The sequence below is a fragment of the Pleurodeles waltl genome, chromosome 4_2, assembly GCF_031143425.1.
Source record: "Pleurodeles waltl isolate 20211129_DDA chromosome 4_2, aPleWal1.hap1.20221129, whole genome shotgun sequence".
NCBI lineage: Eukaryota > Metazoa > Chordata > Amphibia > Caudata > Salamandridae > Pleurodeles > Pleurodeles waltl.
Genome location: NC_090443.1, coordinates 127,965,898 through 127,987,739, shown reverse-complemented (window position 1 = coordinate 127,987,739; position 21,842 = coordinate 127,965,898). Strand labels below are relative to the sequence as shown.

Below are 21,842 nucleotides of genomic sequence, written 5' to 3'. Positions count from 1 at the left end.
CATTTAGGGGTGATGGGTGCAGAATCAGAGAGAAGAAGGTGACAGGACAGCACTGGGAGAAGAAGAGAGCTACCCTTTAGAGATTGAGGGGAGAAAATGAGAGTTGTAAAGCTGACACGGAAACAAAGATTGAAGAAAAATGAAAGAGGTAGGGACAAAGGTTCTAAAACAGTTTATGAGAAAGTTGTGATCATGAGAAAAGGGGAGAAGTAGAAGTAAGAGGAATACTGTTATAGAAAATGGTCAAAGTTATCCTAACGAAAAAGGTCAGAAAATGATAGAGATTGGGGAGAGATAAACTAACTAAAACTAGTGGTAAGAAAGTATGGGACGAGAAACTAGGAGCAAAATCATGAGACAGAAGTGGAAATAAGACTGGTAGGAAAAGAACTAAGAATGAGTTATGTAGATGTGAAAGAATTTCCTCAGATGTTTTCCTGAATAGCGGGTCTGGCATTTTGTTAATGTGGTATTTAAAGTTAACCTTGTGCTTCTCACTTACTTCTCAACAAGAATATTCACTAACATAGTTAGAAACATACTCTAGGATTCTTCTGTGAGAGCAAAAAGTAATCAACAGGCAGGTGTTAGACACCACAGGGGACTAGAGTGGATCCAGGCGGCTGTACTTCATTACTCAAAAATGATAATTGAATGCAGTGGTGTCTGTGCTTTGGTCTTGCTTGATCCATAGGCTACTGAATTTCACACAGTCAACAATTTCATCTTGCTCAACCACAACTTCAGGAGGGAAGGGTTGCAGGCATAGCTCTGGATTTGTCCTGTGTTTTCGGAACACCATTGGGTTAACTGTGTCCCTTGGTCTTCCACTGGTGCTATGACCCTTTACTTTCCTTCTCTTTTTCAGTATTTTGATACAGTAGCACCATGCGTTAGGAAAATAACATCCAGTTCCAGAGAGTGTGCAAACTAATAGATAATCCCTACACTGTTGGTGTGGTTAATGTTTTAAATTGCAATCTTTTGTTGTTTTACTCAGCCAGTACATCTGCATCAGATGCTAAAACATAGGAGCTACTCGGGGGTTAGTCTGTGACATAGTTGGGCAGTAGAATTCTGAAGGCATTTGTAGACTGTTAATTTGGTATTCAGGGAGACCAAGATACAGTCCAGTGCCCTAATCAAGTCAAGAACCAGCAATGGTATGAATAGCCAAGAAGTCGAAGGTGGCTGGAATAGATGGTAGGATCTTTTTTGCTTTTTTTAACCAATCTAAGATGATAAAAACAGGTAGATGTACTTAGGAGATTTGCAATTCTTGATAGAATACAAACCCCAGGTTACATACAATTGTTAGAGTTGGTGGACAATCAACTAGATTGGAGGGCCACCAAGCAGACTAAGCAGACTTAAGAGAAAACTGACCTCCTCTAACATCAAAACTTTTTTTTGTATTATCTGAATTTAATTTCAATCAGTTTGTCTTCATCCATGAAGCTAGGATGGAGAGGCATTCCTTAATTTCCCCCTTGAATCCTTTGGTATTCATCAACCCCTTAAGATCAACTGAGTGTAATCGGCATAGCAATTGAAGAATATGCCATGGTGTCTAAAGAGCCTGGTATGACATACAGATTGAAAAGGGTGGGACTAGGAGATGATCCCACAGTAGATGGCTTTAAGGATTGACTGCTAAGATCCTAAGCAAACTATTTGCAAACTTACTGTTAAAAAGGAGAATAACCATTCCAAGGCCTTCCCTTCAAAACCGGCTTGCCACAGTCTGGACATCAGAACAACATTGAATATGGGGTCAAAGGCTGTAGAGAGCTTAGGCAGGATGGTTCATTTAGTATGGCTACTAACAGTACTTCGGTGCCACGCTGAGGAGAGAAGCAGGCTTGGGCTGCTTCTAGGAAAGACTTTTTCTGATAAAATTAGACATTTGACCCACTTCAAACATGACTCAGGCCTGCCTTGACAGAGCCTATGTGAGCAAATTTAAACTGCCATGTCGACCTCACAAGTTAGGCCCAAACCTTTGTTTTAAACACATATAAGGCACCCCTAAGGTAGGCCCTTGACAGCCCAAGGGCAAGGTGCAGTATATTTAAAAAGTAGGATATGCACTTTAAAGTTTTGCATGTTCTAGTAGTGAAAAACTCTTACATTTGTTTTTCACTACTGAAAGGCCTATCTCTCCCACAGGATAACATTGGGATTGCCTTATTACATTGTATAGGTGTAGTTTCCAATTGGGAAGAGATTCGACCCAACCAAGTTAGGTGTCTTTGCAATCACAATTTAAAATCATAACTTATGGTGAATTCGGATTTTAAATTGTAATTCTGAAAATGCCACTTTTAGAAAGTTGGCATTACCTTACTTTAACTATCTGGTGCATTCTGCCTGTCTCTGAATACATGTTTGCGTGGGTGACAGCTGAGTTCTTGTGCATTTCCTCCAGACAGCCACACACAAAGAGAGCTTAGGTGTGATTGATGGGCCATTCACAGTCTGATTGGCCATCCTGGATAGGAGTTGACACACCTTAATGAGCTATGTCCTGATCCCACATAACCCCTGTAGTGAGTCTGGAGCCAGGGCAAGAAGGGCAGGGACTCTGTGCACTTCGAAGACACTTCTCTTTGAAGTCTCCACCACTTCAAAGGTACAACTTGGTATAAGAACTGGACCTCAGACCCCACAAACTCAGCTCACTTCTGGACCTATGGATACTCTGCTAGGAAGAAGGACTACTATGCTGCTGAAAGGACTGTTACTCTGCAGGACTCCTGCTCTGCTGTCTTGTCCTGGTCCTGCTGCCTATGGCCCTCCTTGCCTGGTAGTGAGAAGGACTGGACCTGAATCTCTACAACCCAGAACCAAAGTGACTCCAAGTGCTTGCTGGCTTGCCTCCTGTTTATCTGAAGTTTCAGGGACACAAAAGACTTCCAACACACCTACTACAGTTTTCCTGGACCAGTCTTCAACCAGCTCCTGACCCCAGTAGGCCTTTCCAGTTCTGGGCCAGTAGAAGTGTTTTTTGACTCCTGAAATCAAGTTTGTGGGCTCTTTGTCACCGCGAATTGGCCCGCTCACACCAGAAATGCACTGCTCGCTTGAAGAATCAGCACGAGCTGCTGCAAGTTTGTCTTTGCACACCAAGTATCACCGCTCGTGACCGCAAGGCTTCAGTCCACCCATCTGCGACGCCCGGATGACTCTTTGCACCCATGGACCACCACCAGCGATGCTCTCCTTGCTCCCGGCAAACTTCTTCCCTTGACTCTTGGCTTAGTTCTCCAGCAGGACTTGTCTGAGACTGTATCTGACCCTCCCTCCATCACGGCCGTCCTGAACTTTTGGACTTAATCTGGTGTAGCGTGAACAGATAGCCCCGGTTGGCACTTTATGCTTTTAAGCACTATATTGCATTTTATTCTTTAAAAAAATAATATCTCGACTTCTACTTATTGGATTTTTGTTGTTTTGGTCTTGTTTTGTTTTTGAAAGTAAGCTTTATTTTTCTAACCATGTGTGATGTCTGTTTGAGTGGTATTTCTACTGTTTTACTGTCTGAAGTGCTGCACAAATACTTTACACATTGCCTTTTGTGTTAAGCCTGCCTGCTCTATGCCTCTACCAGAGGGTGAGCACAGGTTAGTGTATGGTGTGTATCTGACTTACCCTGACTAGGACTGTAGGGTGCATACCTATGCCAACTAGAAACCCTATTTCTAGCACATTGGAACATTACAAATAAATTGATGACAGGACAAAGACTGTGGTAAATAAAAACACCAGAAAAAGTAATCTTAGTATTTACAGAGATGGTAAATGCAATATCCCCTCTGTGTTTGAAAAATTATTGGTAAGTATCTTGGCAAATATTAAATGCTTTCTGCACATAAGAGATATACAACCTCCAAATTGACCGTGGTGATCAACGTGGCAGATTTTATGGAGGGGGCGTAGCGCCTGCAAGATTCTAGGTGCAGAAGTATCACTAATCATTTTTTTTCTGATAGAAACAACACATCTAAATTATGTTCCATAATAACGTCAGTAATTTCTTCACAGTGTGTGAGAAGTAATCATTAAGAATAGTTACCATTGGCATATTGTAAGTGTCTGGGTTACTGATGGCAACTATCTTAAAAAAGCAGGACTGTTTGTGAGTGAGCTCTTGACAGATTAGAGGCTTATATGTAAATTTATCTCCATTTGCGGTAAACAATGACTGCAGTTGGTCACGTGTAGATCATCTGGTCAGTGCTACCAGAGATAGGGGTGTGCCCATGGCTGTCTTTGGGTTGTGGAAGGATGGGCATAGAATGGCTTATCTTTTGTGTACCTTCAGTGCTGCCATGCAAATGACAACCTTCAATAGCTCTTCACCATTGCCATCCAGGAGCAGATTGGGCCTACGATGTAGTTGCCTAGCAACGTAGCGGCCATAGAAACAAAGAAAATATTACTTGTGGAGAAAGTAAAAACAAAGAGGAATCCTGTCATGATCGAGATCTTCCACTCTGCACATGACGCCTTGAGAAATAAAAATACACTAACCAAAAGTTTCAAAACACAACTCTACATAAACGAAAAAGGTCACGTCTAATATGTAGATGTAATTGAAACTATTTCTATTTACCTGTTAGCATAGCATGCTGTAAAGTTACCCTGTAGCATAGAAAACCTGAGTTCAATTGAGAATTCTATAAAAAGGTATACAATATCATAAAATACCTTGTGAGTGTAAAGGCCTTATTCACTCGCTTTTCCAGCTCTTCTGTTCCATTTGCCTTCCACATCAACCACAGCTTCAGGCAATCCACCCTTCGTCCACATTGGATGGACTTGTCCCCAGTGTCGTAGGATAGGTCATAAAACTTGTCTGTCTGGAAAAGGTAGGAAGCACTGGCACTATGACACTTCTTCATCAGACCCTGGAAGACACACGGGTGTTGGAGATCAGTGTAGGCAGAAGTAAATAAACTTCAATGCATAATTTGTGTTAGTGTTTTCAGGTGGTGGGCGCAGTACTCATACTGAGTGAACTGAGACTTATTTTTCATCATGGGACTTTGACCCAGAAAAGGAGGAAACAGCCCCAAAATAAGAAAGAAGGAAGAAAAAGACAGAAAAACGGTGAAGAATAGAGAAAGGAGGTGTGAAAAAAGAACCTGAAAGAGTGAAATAAAAAGACAGGGATTATAAAGTGGTGGTTGAAAGAGGCATGACTTGGACTCAAGTATAGATGGCCTTAGTATTCGCCAAACGCGGCATTGTGCAGTGAACTCCTGGGCCCATACTCTTACACACCAAAGACTATGTTACTAGAACCAAAAGCCAAGGAAATGTGCAGGACAATGAGTATGGTTAAAAACTAAAAAGCTAAAACCTGGCTTCTGCATCATTGGATCTTCATTGAGAGTCATACAAAATTGAATAATTCTCCACTGCTTGCAGGGCTCCCAGAACACCTTTGCACCTAATGCTTGGAGAAATTAGCACTGAAGCATGTTCCATATTCAAATTACTTTCCTCTGGATCCTTAGTGTAGTCTGTCAGCGATGTCATTTTGTTTCTGAATACTGGAAAAAAAGTTGGTGACACCGAGTAGCTTTTTAAATGTACATCACCTGTAATGGAAAAAGAAGCCTGTTCTTTTAAGGACCTAAGAAGCAATCCTAACTACAATGCCTTGTAGTTGCAGTTTGCCTTTCAGAGTCAGTTCTTTCTTCCGTCTCCTTCACGCAGGATCTCTGAACACCTAGGTGTTTTCTTCACATATTTAAAACAACTTTTTCTAGATAAAAGGCTTTTTCCAAACCATTTTTACTCAATGTTTTAACATCTTTTCATTTGAGTAAACCTATTGTTACTTTGATCTGACAATTTTTGTTAGTCAGAATGCCTTCCCTTTTCATCAACCGCCCTTCCTCCAGAAGAAGGAAGGCAAGTGCCTGATGTGCAAAAGTATAGTTTTCCCGTCCCTCGTCTCATCAGACAAACGGATGGAACATTTGTCGTAAAATGTCAAAAATGACACTTAAGGTAAGGGAGGGCATCGGATTAAGAGGTCTGATGCAGAACATCAGAGCAGAGCAAAAGAAAAGTAAAAAAAAGCAGATTGGAAAGATCTTTATCTCGTCCTTCCTTAGACAAAACATGCAAATCTGGCAAAGAGTCCTACAGAAGGCGATCTAAAGATAAAAGATCACCTCCAAAACATTGACATTGATGTCAAGACCACAGACGTCGCCATTGAGAGGTTCAGCACTGACATGCTCTCCCTTTAAAGAAGGGCCAACATCTACACATCACTGTCACCACTCAACGTCAAAAACAATATCAAGACGAACATCAACATTGACGCTGGAGATCATTACTGCACCAACTCCACTGCTGTCAAACACTCAATCGATGTTGAAGTCACAACATATGGTATCTATGCCGCTGCAGTCCACATTATTGGCAAAAAGGGCTCCTACGACGTCGTTTTATCCATCTTGACATCCAGGATCTCTCAGTTTAGACTTTATTCTTCTCCAGAGTGGTCTGGCTCTCCAATCCACAGCTTCTCAGCTATCTGAAGATCCAGTGTCTCAAAACTGATGAACCACTTCATCCACTTAGAGCTATACTAACTCTAGACAATCCCTTGAAAACACCATTAGATCCCTTAGTTCTTTCACCAGTCAGAAGGGCATCAAAAAGCAACCACCATGTCTCCTATCTGAAAGTACAAGCCTCCTTCACCTATTAAAACAACGGCACCCAAAATGCCCTCTAACACGAGGGGTATGTCTTATTCATGTTACAGATCAAGATCACTGTGTGCTTATTCCATGCGCTCCACTTATACTCCAATGTCTCCACCACAGCCACCATCTAGAATATCACCAATAGATGATATTCTTAATTTTTCAGGATGCTTCTGTCGCGTAGGCTTTCATCATTCTAATGAGTCTACTGGATTTTGAGCGGCAGAATTGCTTGCGGCGTGGGAGACTGAGTCTAACCCATTGCAGGTGACACCTGTCGTTCCAACCCGGGGTTTGCTCTGGCCAACTAGCAGTGCCTCATCAGTGGTCACTCAGGTCTCATCCGTTTCTCTCAGTTACCTTAGTCTCATATATAATACATATATAAATGACAAACAGAGGCAGTATATGTTTTAATAATGATTTTAATAAAACAACTGCATCTTAGATAGCAAAGCATAAGCTGCAATAACCAGGACGACACTGCATGCAATATTAAAATGGTAATGAGGAGAGTGAACCATAAAAATAATGCTATCATATTGTCGCTACAGTTAATGGACTAATTCCTACCTAAGCTATAATAGAGCACAACATATTAAGCTCTAATTCTGCCCTTCAGATTCCCCTGGGAAGACATCATCCCCCATACCTGAGCAAAGGCCTGCAGTTTGCGTAAGCCTCTGTAGCGAAGCATTCAGCAATCAGCATACAGTCGTTGTGGCTGGAGTCTCCCTCTAACGTGTAAGGGACAGGGAAGTGTTTTTATAATAACACAGCTGATGTTCTGAGAAAATGTCCCTACGTAAGGATGTGTATTTCCTACGAATGTCGGAGACTAAAGTTATACCACGTTCACCGGCAATGTACCGTGCTGTAGCCGTGGAAGAAGCACAGAGTGAGCAAGAATGTCTTGTTTGAGAACATTTTGCTGGCTTAGGAAAAACAATTAGATAAACAGAAAATAAAACAAGACCGTAAAAGTGGCTACTATAACAAGAAAATAAAGCCGAATAAAATATATCTAGGTTAGAGTGCACAGCAGCTTGGCCTAGTGTGTTAAAATAACGTGCACAGAGCTATAGCTAAAATGGCTACACTACACTTCGATTAGGGGGGCAACATAGACACTACTCAATCAACAGTTTCAGTAATTCTTGAATGGGATAACTCTGAAACCTCTTCTCCTCTACTACACTACTAAGTCCACTAGACATTGCAGAACAAACAATCCTCGACTTGGCTACTGTTAAAACTGCTATGCCAAGACTGCTTAAGAAATACAAACCACCCTAACAGGATCCTGTTTTCTCTAAATAAATCCCAAACCGGATCCAATTAAAGTTACGCTATCAATATCCTGTTCTTCCATGCGGTCTAAAGTCACCTCCTTGAAACTTCTCAAAATGTATGACAGTAGTAGCTCACTTGAGAAAAAAGAGGGATATTCCTATAACCCTATCTTGACAAGAGGACAACAAAGATCGATTCTATGTGGAAAGTGAAGAAAGACTTTAACATCACAGTTCAGACTAGGCTTGCAAATAAACTTCAACAAATCGATGTCAACACCAGTACAATGCCTGACTTTTTTAGGTGCTAAAATAGAACTTTAAAAGGAAAGAGGAAACCGTTCAGACCAGAGAGTATTATCAATACAAAAGAAATGTGCAGACCTAATTCAACAAGTCAAGCCAACTGTTTGTCAAATGTCATCTCGCCTAAGATCCATTGCATTTTATATATTCATAGCCCCAAATGCAAGACTCTTCATGAGACCTCTTCAATATTGTCAATATTGTTTTTTGCCAATGGTAAAAGATGGTAAAAGAAAACAAGGAACTGGGAAGATCGCACATACTTAACAGACAATGGGGATCATTACAACATTGGCGGTAAAAGCCTCTTAAAGCCGTGCAAAGACTGCCAACACACTGCCGCGGCCGCGGAATACCACTACTGCCATTATGACCCACAGCTCGGAATCTGCCAAAATCCAGACACCCACACAAGTCCGCCACACCAAAGGTCAGTGATAAACTGGCGATAACAAAACGTCCACCGTCACGCCAACAGGAATACGCCCACACTATCACGACCCACGAATCCACGCAGCGGTCTTTCAACCGCAGTACTCCATTGGTGTTCAAAATACACACACTCTTACAAAACACATCCACATTGGACAATTCCAAATACACACACCTGATACACATACACACACCACTCCCACACATCCAATACAATATAAAACACACCCCCACATCACCCATAAACCCTTACGACAACAATTGCGACTGAAGGCCAGAGAGAGACACCACCAGAAAGAACAATAGCATCCACAGGCACTCAACACCATCACTCACACAACATCCACGCACCTCACACAACACACCTCTAAATATCACCCCACACATCACAACACACACCACCCCACACATCACCCACACCACCCCATGGCACCGCAAAGACACCCCAGGTTTTCTGAGGAGGAGCTCAGGGTCATGGTGGAGGAAATCATCGGGGTCGAGCCACAGCTATTCGGATCACAGGTGCAGCAGATGTCCATTGCTAGGAAGATGGAGCTATGGCGGAGAATCGTGAACAGGGTCAACGCCGTGAGACAGCACCCAAGAACAAGGGATGACATCAGGAAGAGGTGGAACGGCCTAAGGGGGAAGGTGCGTTCCGTGGTCTCAAGACACCAGATTGCGGTTCAGAGGACTGGCGGCGGACCCCCACCTCCTCCCCCAGAACTCACAACATGGGAGGAGCAGGTCTTGGCTATACAGCATCCTGAGGGCCTCGCAGGAGTAGCTGGAGGAATGGACTCTGGTAAGTCAACTCTTAACTATTACATCCCCCACCCTACCTGCATGCTATCACATACCCCCACCCTCGCCCTCACCCCCATCACTCCAACTCCTCACATATGTCCCAATATCACAAACCACACATCCTAAACCCAAGCCCTGCATGTAACACCAAAGCATGGACACCCATCACCAAAGCATGTCCACTGCACATACCATACACCCCCCTAAACCATTATCACACAAGGTCCCACTCAAGAATGCAAGCCCTGGGCTACAGGGTCACCCACCCATTGCACACCATGGCACACACAGATGCAAAAATCATGCTTTTACACCCCTGCAGGACCCCTACCCAATGTCACCAAACAGGAGGGTCCAGACATGTCCACTCCACCCACAGAAGAGGCCCACAGTGATGACAGCAACTCTGTCCAACTGGATCTAGATGACCAGCCCGCCCCATCTGGGACCTCGGGACAGTGGGTTCCCCTCACACTGGCACAGGCCACTAAAGAGCTTACCCCCTCTGGAAACACCAGCACAGCAACCACCCAGCAGGCCCATACCTCTGTCCCCACGACACGTCAAGCAGCAGTGTGTCCACCACTACATGGAACCCAGGCTAACCCACCACCCCAACAACACCAGGGACCTGGGGGCAGTGGTAGTGGGCACACAGTTCAGGGGACAGAGGCCCAGGGAAACAGGGGAACTGGGAGGGCTGCTGTGCGACAGGGGGAGGACAGGCCCAGGGAACCCACTCTCCACGAGGCCCTCTCCAACATCATGGGAGCATACCACCATTCCCAGGAGACAATGGCAATGGTACTGGCCAAGTTTTAGGAGACCCAGCGGCTGCAGGAGGAACAGTATTTGTGGTTCAGGGAGGAACTCAAATCCATCAATTCCACCCTGGGCACCATTGTAGGGGTGCAGAAAGAACTCGTCAACACCAGGAGGGACACTGTGGCACCACAAGGGGCCCCTGACACTAGCCTGGGCGATGAACTGCCCACCACCTCCGCCGGCGCTAGTGGACAGGAGGCACCGCCACAGGACCACGACACCAGCACCCCACCACCTGCAGATGGAGAACCACCCCGCAAACGGTCCCTGAGATCCAGGACAAAGACAGAGAACAATGCGAAGGCCCCTGCCAAGAAATGAGACCACCCTGATTGTCATCCTTTTGTCCCACTTTGTCACCCTGTCCATACTTAAACTGCCCCAGCTCCACTTCCTATGCCCCTTTGGACAATGCACCTGTGAGACTAATAGACTGGACTCTGCCATGGACATTCCTCCACCATCACCCCGACCATTTTACAACCCCCTCCAATATTTAGCACTTAAATAAACACCCTTGAATCACAAACAAATCTGGAGTCAGTCTGTGCTTTCACAAATGTGTATTTGCAATAACTGAGGAAAATAGCAATGTCCATTCTATTGTCAACATACCTATGTCACACAGCTCTAGTCCGTGAGGTAACATAGCAGAGGTCACACAGTGGGACCCACATCTGTGAAATTGAAAGGGAAAGTGACAACTCAGGGTCCATACACTGGGTGAAAGTGACAGACAGATGAGAGTTGGAACAATTAGATCAGATGTAGCAGGCAGTGTTGTCTTCTTACCTGTGTCTCACTGGAAGTATTGCTGGATCACCGTGTTCCTGTTGTCTACGTCCTCTTCTTCTGCTTCCTCGTCTTCACTGTCCACAGGCTCCACAGCTGCCACAACACCTCCATCTGGACCATCCTCCTGCAGAAAAGGCACCTGTCGTCGCAAAGCCAAGTTGTGAAGCATACAGCAGGCCACGATGATCTGGCACAACTTCTTTGGTGAGTAGAATAGGGAACCAACTGTCATATGGAGGCACCTGAACCTGGCCCTCAGGAGGCCGAAGGTCCTCTCTGTAACCCTCCTAGTTCGCCCATGGGCCTCATCGTAGCATTCCTCTGCCCTTGTCCTGGGATTCCTCACTGGGGTCAGTAGCCATGACAGGTTGGGGTAACCAGAGTCACCTGCAAATGGCGAGGGACAACTGTTAGACACACACTAACTCTTAGTGACATCCCCAGACCCAGACATCTAGTCACACTGTATTGGGTCCATGTCCTCACCTAATAGCCACACACGGTGCCTCTGGAGTTGCCCCATCACATAAGGGATGCTGCTATTCCTCAGAATGTAAGCGTCATGTACTGAGCCAGGAAATTTGGCATTCACATGGGAGATGTACTGGTCTGCCAAACACACCATCTGCACATTCATCGAATGGTAACTCTTCCGGTTTCTGTAGACCTGTTCACTCCTGCGGGGGGGACCAAGGCCAAATGTGTCCCATCAATGGCACCTATGATGTTGGGGATATGTCCCAGGGCATAGAAGTCACCTTTCGCTGTAGACAAATCCTCCACCTGAGGGAAAACAATGTAGCTCTGCATGTGTTTCAGCAGGGCAGACAACACTCTGGACAACACGTTGGAAAACATAGACTGGGACATCCCTGATGCTATGGCCACTGTTGTTTGAAAAGACCCACTTGCTAGGAAATGGAGTACTGACAGCATCTGCACTTGAGGGGGGATTCCTGTGGGATGGATAGCTGACATCAGGTCTGGCTCCAACTGGGCACACAGTTCCAGGATTGTGGTACGATCAAGTCTGTAGGTGATGATTACATGTCGCTCCTACATTGTCGACAGGTCCACCAGCGGTCTGTACAACGGAGGATTTCGCCATCTCCTCACCTGCCCCAGCGGACGTGCTCTATGGAGGAGAACAGCAAGCAGAGAGTCAACCAACTCTGAGGTACGTAAACACAACCTAATCGTAAAATGTTTTCAAACGACATATGGCTGGATTAGTGTTTAAGCAAGGCCTAGACATGTGTGACGCAGTCAAAATTAATGCCATGTGGCCCCCTAAAATGGCGTCTGCCTGACCTGTAATGTGGGACAAGGGGATATGAGGTAACTGCGCTGGCGTTGTACACCGTCGCGGTAGGCGGTCGAAGACCGCGGTGCAATCCTGCATTGGTTAACATTGGACCCTATGGGTCCCAGGAGCCAATGACGATGTACGCCGGCGGTGACGATACACACCGCTGCGGACGTCACCGCCATTTTCTCTCTGTTCACTCACTTGATACCTGATCTTCGACAGGAGAGGACCTACACTGCAAGTGCTGCTGAGACCTCAGTCTGGAAGAGAAAATGGCTCGTGTGTCTGGGGAAAGGGCCCTTGCCTTCAGCACGGAGGAGTTGGAGAAACTAGTGGATGGGGTCCTCCCCCAGTACACGCTACTCTACGGTCCTCCAGACAAACAGGTGAGTACACTGTGAGCATGCTGATGGGCAATGGCTGCTTGGCGTGGTGTGGATGACAGATGGGGGGGAGAATGAGGCGTGCATGAAACAACGGTGAGTGCATGTGCGTCATGGCAAGGGTAGGGATGCGGGACAATGACTGGGACGGTGCAGACGGTTATATCTTCTCCTTTACCCCTGTTCTATTCTCCTTTTCCCCTGTTCTATTCCTGTAGGTCAGCGCCCACCAGAAGAAGGACATTTGGCATGCCATCGCCAAGGAAGTACGGACCCTGGGGGTCTACCACAGACGGAGCACCCACTGCCGTAAAAGATGGGAGGACAGTCGCTGCTGGAGCAAGAAGACGGCGGAGGCCCAGCTGGGGATGGCCTCCCAACGTGGGAGGGGTGCCCATCACACCATGACCCCCCCTGATGTTCCGGATCCTGGCGGTGGCGTACCCGGAGTTGGATGGCCACTTGAGGGCATCACAGCAGCCACAAGGGGGTGAGTACACTCTGATTCAGCTGATTCAGCTGATTCAGCGCGCATTGTAGGTGTCTGGGTGGGGGAGGGGGGCTGTGGGTTCCCCTAGGCCAGGGCGAGTTTAGTAGGCAAGGTCCCTTCTTAAGGCAGGCCCTGTGGCACCCCACCCCACCTGTGTACAGAGCCAACTACACCTAGTCAGGCTCCTGTGACTTCCATGTGTGCAGCAATTGGCTATAGCCTTGTAACCCATGTCCCTGTGATTGATTAGGGAACTCCAAGTGCACGGCGTAGTGCAGAGGGCTTCTGTGTCTGTAGTGTCTGCCAACGGTAGTGGTATTGCATGCACTCAACATATCTTTCTTCTGTCTCCTCCCCCCTTTTTGTGGTCTCCCTGTGCTTGTGTGCATTAGCATCATCAGGAGGAGGAGCAGTGGCACCGGAGCAGGAGGGAGCTGCATCCCACATGGCCCTGGAGGGCGACTCAACGGATTCTGAAGCCACCAGTGGGACGGAGGGCGAGGGGAGCTCCACGCCGGGGACAGGGGCAGACACCAGCGAACGAGATTCCTCCTCTGATGGGGGCTCCCTTGCGATGCCGGGGCCCCTCTGTGCCCACCGCATCTACAGGTACAGCCGCCAACCCTCCTACCAGCACCACACTCCCAGCACCCAGGAGGGTGGGAATCTCCTTCGTCCCAGGCACCTCAGCCCCTGCCCCTGTCACTACTGCTGCCCTCAGTGAGGAGGCCATTGACCTCCTCAGGTCCCTCACTTTTGGGCAGTCTACCATTTTGAATGCCATCCAGGGTGTAGAGAGGCAGTTGCAACAGACCAATGCATACCTGGAGGGCATTCATTCTGGTCAGGCAGCCCATCAGCAAGCTTTTCAGACTCTGGCCTCAGCACTGATGGCAGCCATTGTCCCTATCTCTAGCCTCCCCCCTCCAACTTCCTCCACCCAAACCCAAACCCCTGTACCTCAGCCTATCCCAAGCACACCATCAGACCAGCATGCACACATGTCAACACACAAGGGAAGCTCAGGCAAACATAAGCACCACACATCCCACAGGCACTCACGCAAGCATCATACACATGCAGACATACCAACAGCCACTCCCTCCACTGTGTTCCCCTCCTCCTCGTCTCCCTCCTCCCTCCCAGTCTCGTCTCCACCCACACCTGCATGCACTACATTGTCAGCCACTACCTCCATCACCAGCACACCCACCACCACACCCCGCTCACTTGCACTCACCACCCCCACTACCATTCACACATCCCCTGTGTCCTCTCCCAGTGTGTCTGGGAGCCCACCTCCCAAGATACACAAACGCAGCAACACACCCACCCAACAGCCATCCACCTCACGACAGCCTCCAGCCCATGCACCTTCACCCAAAGTCAGCAAACGTACACCTCCTACAACCACTACCTCTTCCTCCACTCCCAAACCCCCTCCATCTACCCGTCCCAGTGTGTCCAAAAATCTTTTCCTGTCCAACCTTGACCTCTTCCCCTCACCTCCCCCACCCGTTCAGTCTCCTAGAGCCCACCTCTCCAGGTCTCAACCCAGTGCCTCAGCCACAACATCAGCGGGAACAGTGGTGCCAGTAGTAACCGGCTTCTGGAGTGCGCCAGGCAGCAGGGCAGCCAGTGTGCCAAGGAGCCAGGGCACGGACAGTCCCCAACCTCAAAAGCACAAAAAGTTGGCCAGTGCCCGGCGGGAGAGAGGAAAAAATCTTCCACCAAAGCCGCTCCCAGGGGTACAGTTGGGAGTGTGGTGCCAGCTGCGCCACCATCCAAGGTAGGGAAGGGGCACAGTAAAACAGGGAAGTCTGGGAAAACCTGCACGGCAGACAAGACCGCCACAAGCACCGCTGCCAAGGACACCACCGCCACAAGCACCGCTGCCAAGGACACCACCGCCACAAGCACTGCTGCCAAGGGCACCGCCGCCACCAGCACTGCTGAACAGGACACTGCCGCCTCCAGCACCGCTGAACAGGACACCGCAGCCACCAGCACAGCTGCCAAGGACACCGCTGCCACAAGCACCACTGCCAAGGACACCGCCGTCACCAACACCGCTGCCAAGGACACCGCCACAACAAGCACCGCCAAAGATTCTGACGCTACTGAGGCCGCCACGAGCAGGATGAAGCACTCTGGGCACAAAGCCCCCTCCAGAACCAGTGGAGATTCACATCCACTACCTCAGTCCTTGGCAGGATGAAGCACTCTGGGCACAAAGCCCCCTCCAGAACCACTGGAGTATCACATCCACTACCTCACTCCTTGGCAGGGCACAAAGCCCCCTCCAGAACCAGTGGAAAAAGGCATCCACTACCTCAGTCCTTGGCAGGATGAAGCACTCTGGGCACAAAGCCCTCTCCAGAACCAGTGGAGATTCACATCCAGTACCTCAGTCCTTGGCAGGATGAAGCACTCTGGGCACAAAGCCCCCTCCAGAACCAGTGGAGAATCACATCCACTACCTCAGTCCTTAGCAGGATGATGCACTCTGGGCACAAAGCCACCTCCAGAACCAGTGGAGACTGTTATCCACTTGAGAGACTGTGGCTTTGCACTCACCAGGATAAAGCAGTGGGCAACCCACCCACTGGAGAGACTTGAGAGACTGTGGCTTTGCACTCCCCAGGATAAAACAGTGGGCAAACCACCCACTGGAGAGACTTGAGTGACTGTGGCTTTGCACTCCCCAGGATAATGCAGTGGGCAAACCACCCACTGGAGAGACTTGAGAGACTGTGGCTTTGCACTCCCAGGATAATGCAGTGGGCAAACCACCCACTGGAGAGACTTGCAAGACTGTGGCTTTGCACTCCCCAGGATACATCAATGGGCATGGAGCCCCCTCGTGGATCTGGCGTCGTGCACTCATCCGGCTGAGGTGCCCCCCCTTCCCTTCCCCCTGAGGTGCCTGTTTTATTTCTATCTGACGCCCCAGCAGTGTTCTCTCCGTCTTGTTCGGGTATTGAGTGTGGGCCTCGCCCATGCATTCTGGGCCAAGTGGTCCACGGACTATGATGGTGGAATACCTTGGACTTGTATTCTTGGTGTATATATTAGTTTATAGTTTGAATATCTTTATATATGTATATATTTTTGATTAATGTATTTGAAAATATTACAATCGTTTGACTCATTTCCTTTTGTCCTTGCATTCTTCCAGTGGGGGTTGGGGGTAGTTAATGTAATGTATCAACATGTACTTGTGTGTGTGTTGTAGTGGGTGAGGGTGGGGGTGTTGCGTGTTGCGTGTCTGTGTCACTGTTTTTTCCATCCCCCCTCCCCTGTGTCGTAGGTGCAGTACTCACCATGGTCTTCGCCGCCGTCTTTGTTGTTCCTGGTAGAGGAGCAGGAAGATAAAGGCTGGAAGAATCTGGAGCTCGGGTTCCAGGGCATCCTGGTTCCTCGTGGGGTGTGCAGAGGTGAGCATTTTCCCTTCCAAGTCCTGTTTCCGCCGTGTTTTTATTCGCTCTGAATCCGCCCCGGAAAATGTAGCGGATTGGTGGCTTCTAATAATGTGGGCGGTACATTGTCTTCCGTCTGTCTGTTGGCGGTTACCGCTGCGGTGTTTGTTTGTACCGCCTTGGCAGTCAGAGAGTTAAAGTGGCTGTCTATGTTGGCGGTTTTCGCCACGGTCGTGATTCCATTTTTTTACCACCGTCCTGTTGGCGGTTTTACCGCCGCTTTAACAGCGACCCCCAGGGTTGTAATGACTACCAATGTGTGGCAAGCTCCGACCTGGTGGTCCAAACCTCAGAGTCTGCTAGTGGAAGTTCCTTTTCTCAAGGAACCACCTTTTGTCCCTGAAGCCTCCTTCTCAGGACGGTACGCACACATGAACCACCTAATAATTCAGGGCCTATGGTCACAAAAGGAAAGGTTGTACCATATAAACCTATTAGAGCTGAAAGCAGTGCAACTAGCTGCTTTCTACAATCTCTCACCTCCAAGGACCTGATGAGTCAAACAGACAACACCATGACAATGTATTACATCAACAAACAAGGAGGAATTAAATCGAGACAACTATCGCTACAGGCTCAAGCAGTGTAGCACTAGGCACTAGCAAGAAGATTTTCACTCACAGCCTTTCATATACCAGGAATTCAAAACGTCAAAGCAGATTTTCTCAGTTATCCTCACTAAGAAAATCATGACTGGGTTATCAACGACAAAGTAATACAAGACACTGTCGCAAACTGAAGTACACCAGCATTAGATTTATTTGCATGGCACAAAACAAAACAATGCTGAGACTTCCTATCTAGGGTGCCAGAGCCACACTCTCTGGGCAATGCCCTTTTGATCAACTGGTCAATTCCATTAACCATGCTTTTCCACTGATAACACTGATACCGCTTGTGATTCACAAATTACAAAAATCAAACCTGAAAATTATTTTAATCATATCAGATTGCCAGAATAAGTGGTGGCAAACAGATCTTCTCCAGCTAACTATGACACAACCCCACAGACATCTTCCAGTCAGACCAGAACTTCTATCCAGACTTTAGGGCCTCATTTTACATTCAACTCTCCAATCCTTGATTGTGTCAGCATTGCTTCTGAAATCACATAATACAGTCATTTAAATTTACTTGTGGAATGCATCAATAAAAGTCCACATCACAGTGTTCAAGAAATCACCACTACCACTATCTTTATTCAAGATTCCTGTGAAAAAATATTTATTGGAAGGACTTAAAATGTTCTCTCTAATGAAAGGATCATCACCTCCATGGGAGCAGAACCTAGTGCTTTCCAAACTGATTGGTCCATCCATCAAACCCATTTATAAGGCAACCATCCAGCATCTGACATAGAAAACTGCTTTTCTAATAGCCATTAACATTGTACATAGAGTAAGTGAACTACAAGCACTGTGATTTCTTGAACCTTTCACAGTCTTTCATAATATTAGAGTAGTATTACATACACATCCTTCTTTTATAACAAAAGTAGTATCAGAGTTTCACATTAATGAATCAATAACACTCCCTACCGTCTTTCCTAACCCCTCTACAGCAGCAGAACAATCTTTACATTCTTCAAGATATTAAAAGAGTTCTCGTTTTTTTTTAATTACACAAATCAAATGATGTCAGAAAAACACACCAACTCTTTGTAAACTATGGCACTTTATGGCAAGGTTAGCTGCTTCGAGTCAAACCGTTGCAAAATGGATAGTTTCATTTATACCTTCATGCTATCAAACTGGCAACAAACCTCTCCCAGGTAAGCCAAGGGTTCACTCAACAAGAGGAAAACCAGCAACCACAGTGTGGATTAGACATGTCCTGATTCAAGATATCTGTAAAGCACCTCATGGAGGACAATACATACCTTTAAGAGATATTATTGTCTAGAAACAGACAGTGAAGCTGACACAAGGGTTGTTCAAGAAACTCTTAGGAACCTGTTTTAATAAATGAGTGTTTTTTCCTTGGAATGGACCATATTTTGAGATTTCCTCCTACATTTCAGTATGGTCTCCTTTACTTCTTATAATATATGACCGACAGCCCAGGATTTGATTTATATGTAGCTTGCTACTCTAGTCAATGTTTATGACTGAGAAGGGGAATCCAGGACGGCCGTGTAGGAGCTCCCGTCATGCTCCGCGGCTAGCCTCAGGCTCATAGGGAAGGACGCGCATTGGGAATCGGACACGTTATGGCTGCGCCACGTCTTTGAACGTGGAAAGGAGTTTGGAGGCCACCTAGCTCCCTGAGGAGCCCCCCCCTGCTTCCTTTTTTCTATGTTTGACTTGATTTTGGAATGCTGCCCCTTCCGCCTGACTCCTGCATGCAGGAATTTGCTTCGACTCTGCTTTGCTTGCGCTAAAAAGGCTCTGCAAGTATCTGCCGTGACTGTTCTGCCCTGAGAAGAGGGGAAAGGAGGTCGGCGCTTTGTAAAAGGAACGGAGGTGAGGTGGGGACCGCAAAATTACAATAGTCTATTGACAGCTGGGGCAGTTTTCCTTTTTTTCTATCCTCTTTTTTCTGCTTTTTAAAGCTCTGTGCGCTCTGGCTGAAGTACACCCTGAGCGCACTGCGAGTTTCTGGAAATCCCTGGACAAAAGACACTCTTCATGGAGTGACTCTAGCGCAAGTCTGGCACATGGCCAGTATTATATATATTTTTTCTATAAATCCAGAGTCAGCTGCACAGTGGGGGAGAAAATAGGGAGCTGGATACCGCTTGTCACAGCAAGGACAAGGAGCAACGTTATATAATGCCCTGATCTCCACATCATTTTCAGGGGAGGGGGTGCCCTGCCACTAGGGCTCCTAAAACAACACGTGCGGTTAAAGCAGAACACCCAGCTCCATCCCACAATCACCTGAATATTGATGTATCTGCAAATATCCCCCTTCCGCCAACCACTGACCTAGCGCTTAGCACTATCTCTCCTCGCAGCTTACCACCCTCTATGACTTGTTTGGTGGATCAGAATCTTGGCTCTGAATCTCTGCTTGAAGAGGCTAGAAACCCGGACTCGGACTTGGACTTAAATTTGCAATTAGTTAATAAAGCTAGCCCACCTCTGAACCAATCATCCTCCAGTTGTAACTCGGAAGCTAATCACAGCCAAGCTCTAGATATGGGCGCAGCTCCCAAGTTGTTGTATCCCTTTTTTGGTGGATTGGTGAAGGGTCAAAAAGATGTTGCTCCCCCACTGACTAGTGACTCTATTTCTGCTCCCCAGGCAAACAGCTCCCTACTTGATTTATCTTGTGAGCCTATTTCTCTATCAGGGATCAGTATGGCAATCGGGCCCCCTCCGAACTCCTCTGTCAATGGACCCTCCGAGCTGGCCCAAGATCAGTCGAACTTACAACCAGGCTTCTCTTCTCGTGCACTCAGAGACAAGGCAATCACCGATATCCCCTCAGAAAACCTGCTCCTTCAGATCTTAACTGAGCTAAAAACTTTGCAAATTTAGCAGAATGAAATAAACCAGAGAACGGAATCGCAATTAAATTTAATTTGTAGTAATATACAGCAACTTAACTCACGTATCAAGGAGGTTGAACAGCCGGTGTCTGATCTGGAGGATGTCCATGTCACTTTGGAACCATCAGTGGCAAAATGTCAAGCAGATCTGTTAGACTTACAGATTCGGCTAGATGATGCGGAGAATTGCTCACGCAGATCTAATTTGAGATTTACTGGAATTCCTGAAGGGCGTGAAAATAGCCAGACTGTCACAAATGTAATCACTGACCTTATCCTACATCATGTTCTTCCAGAACCAGCGGATAAACATCTGGATCTTACCATCATGCGGGCCCATCGGGTCCCTGCAGTACAACTGCCCAATGCAAAATATCCTCGAATGATTCTTGTAAACTTTGGCGACTTTTGTGTCAAGGAACGCATCCTTTGACAGGCGATTAAGAATAAAAAACACCAGGTCCCTGACGACTTTGCATCCAAATTGTTCTCAGATATGTCGGTGGCGGCTGCACATCGGAGGAGAGAACTAAAGGGGATGATTCTGGCATTTCAAAAAGCCGATGCTCCGGCAGGACTTATACAGCAATCCAAACTCAAAGTGTTCTTTCAGGGACATTCTAATTTAGTTCATACAGTTGATGCTGCTAAAACCTTTTTGCATTCAATTCAAAAGCAGTTGTGGCGGGGGTAGTGGGGAAAAAATATGAATAAGGGACGGGGAGAGGTTGGCACATTATGCACTAAGAGGGGTAATTCTGCTTGAGAATGGTGGTTTTCACAGGGTGTAAACATAATGCGTTATCATGGCACTTATACTCCAGTCCTTTGTAGTCTATGGACTAGGGGGCCATGCCAAGGCACCCGATTAGGGAAGGATGGGGTTTGGGGGGGTGGCCCTGGATTGCCCAGACAGGAGGGCTCCAGGCATCCGCTACCTGAGGGTAGGGATCAGGGTTTGGAGGGGCTGTAGGGAGGGGTGGCGAGGGTCGCAGGTTCCTTTTCTTCCATACTAAAATATAGCTGTGTGCAATACAGAATGATTAAGGTAACAAAGTGGCTGATATTATTTGGACAAGGCCAAGGCTCAAACTCTCTGGTGGGTTCAGGTCACTTATTTCTTTGGCGATCATTTAGAAAAACTCAATGGCAAGGCTGAACTCCTCATTAAGAATAGTTTCCTGGAACGTTCATGGGCTAAACAATCGGAGGAAAAGGTCTGCAATTGAAGAGAGGGTAATTGCTCTTAATCCCGCTGTTATTTTACTACAAGAAACTCATATCCCTGTTAGAAAAGTAGTGGGCTTCCACATGTTTAAAAAATTGTCCGACTTCAAGGTGGTTGCTGCAGCACCATCTGCTCACAGAGGAGTGGCGGTCTTTTTAGCTAGAGGCCTAGATGCTCGGGCACTTGATTTTCTCTGCGATCCCGAAGGACACTGGTGTTGGGTGCACTGTTTAATTGCTAAAGAAAGATTTATTTTTGTTAGTTTTTAGGCA

At 46.9% G+C, this 21,842-nt stretch overlaps 1 protein-coding gene across 1 annotated transcript in view; it reads right to left on the bottom strand.

The window, feature by feature from the left end:
• CSAD (cysteine sulfinic acid decarboxylase) overlaps positions 1 to 21,842 on the bottom strand; it is a 171,697-nt gene that overhangs the window by 50,335 nt on the left and 99,520 nt on the right. The window contains exon 12 of the mRNA XM_069230940.1: positions 4,711 to 4,910. Within this exon, the coding sequence (XP_069087041.1) occupies positions 4,711 to 4,910 (200 nt within the window). The remainder of the gene's footprint in view (positions 1 to 4,710; positions 4,911 to 21,842) is intronic.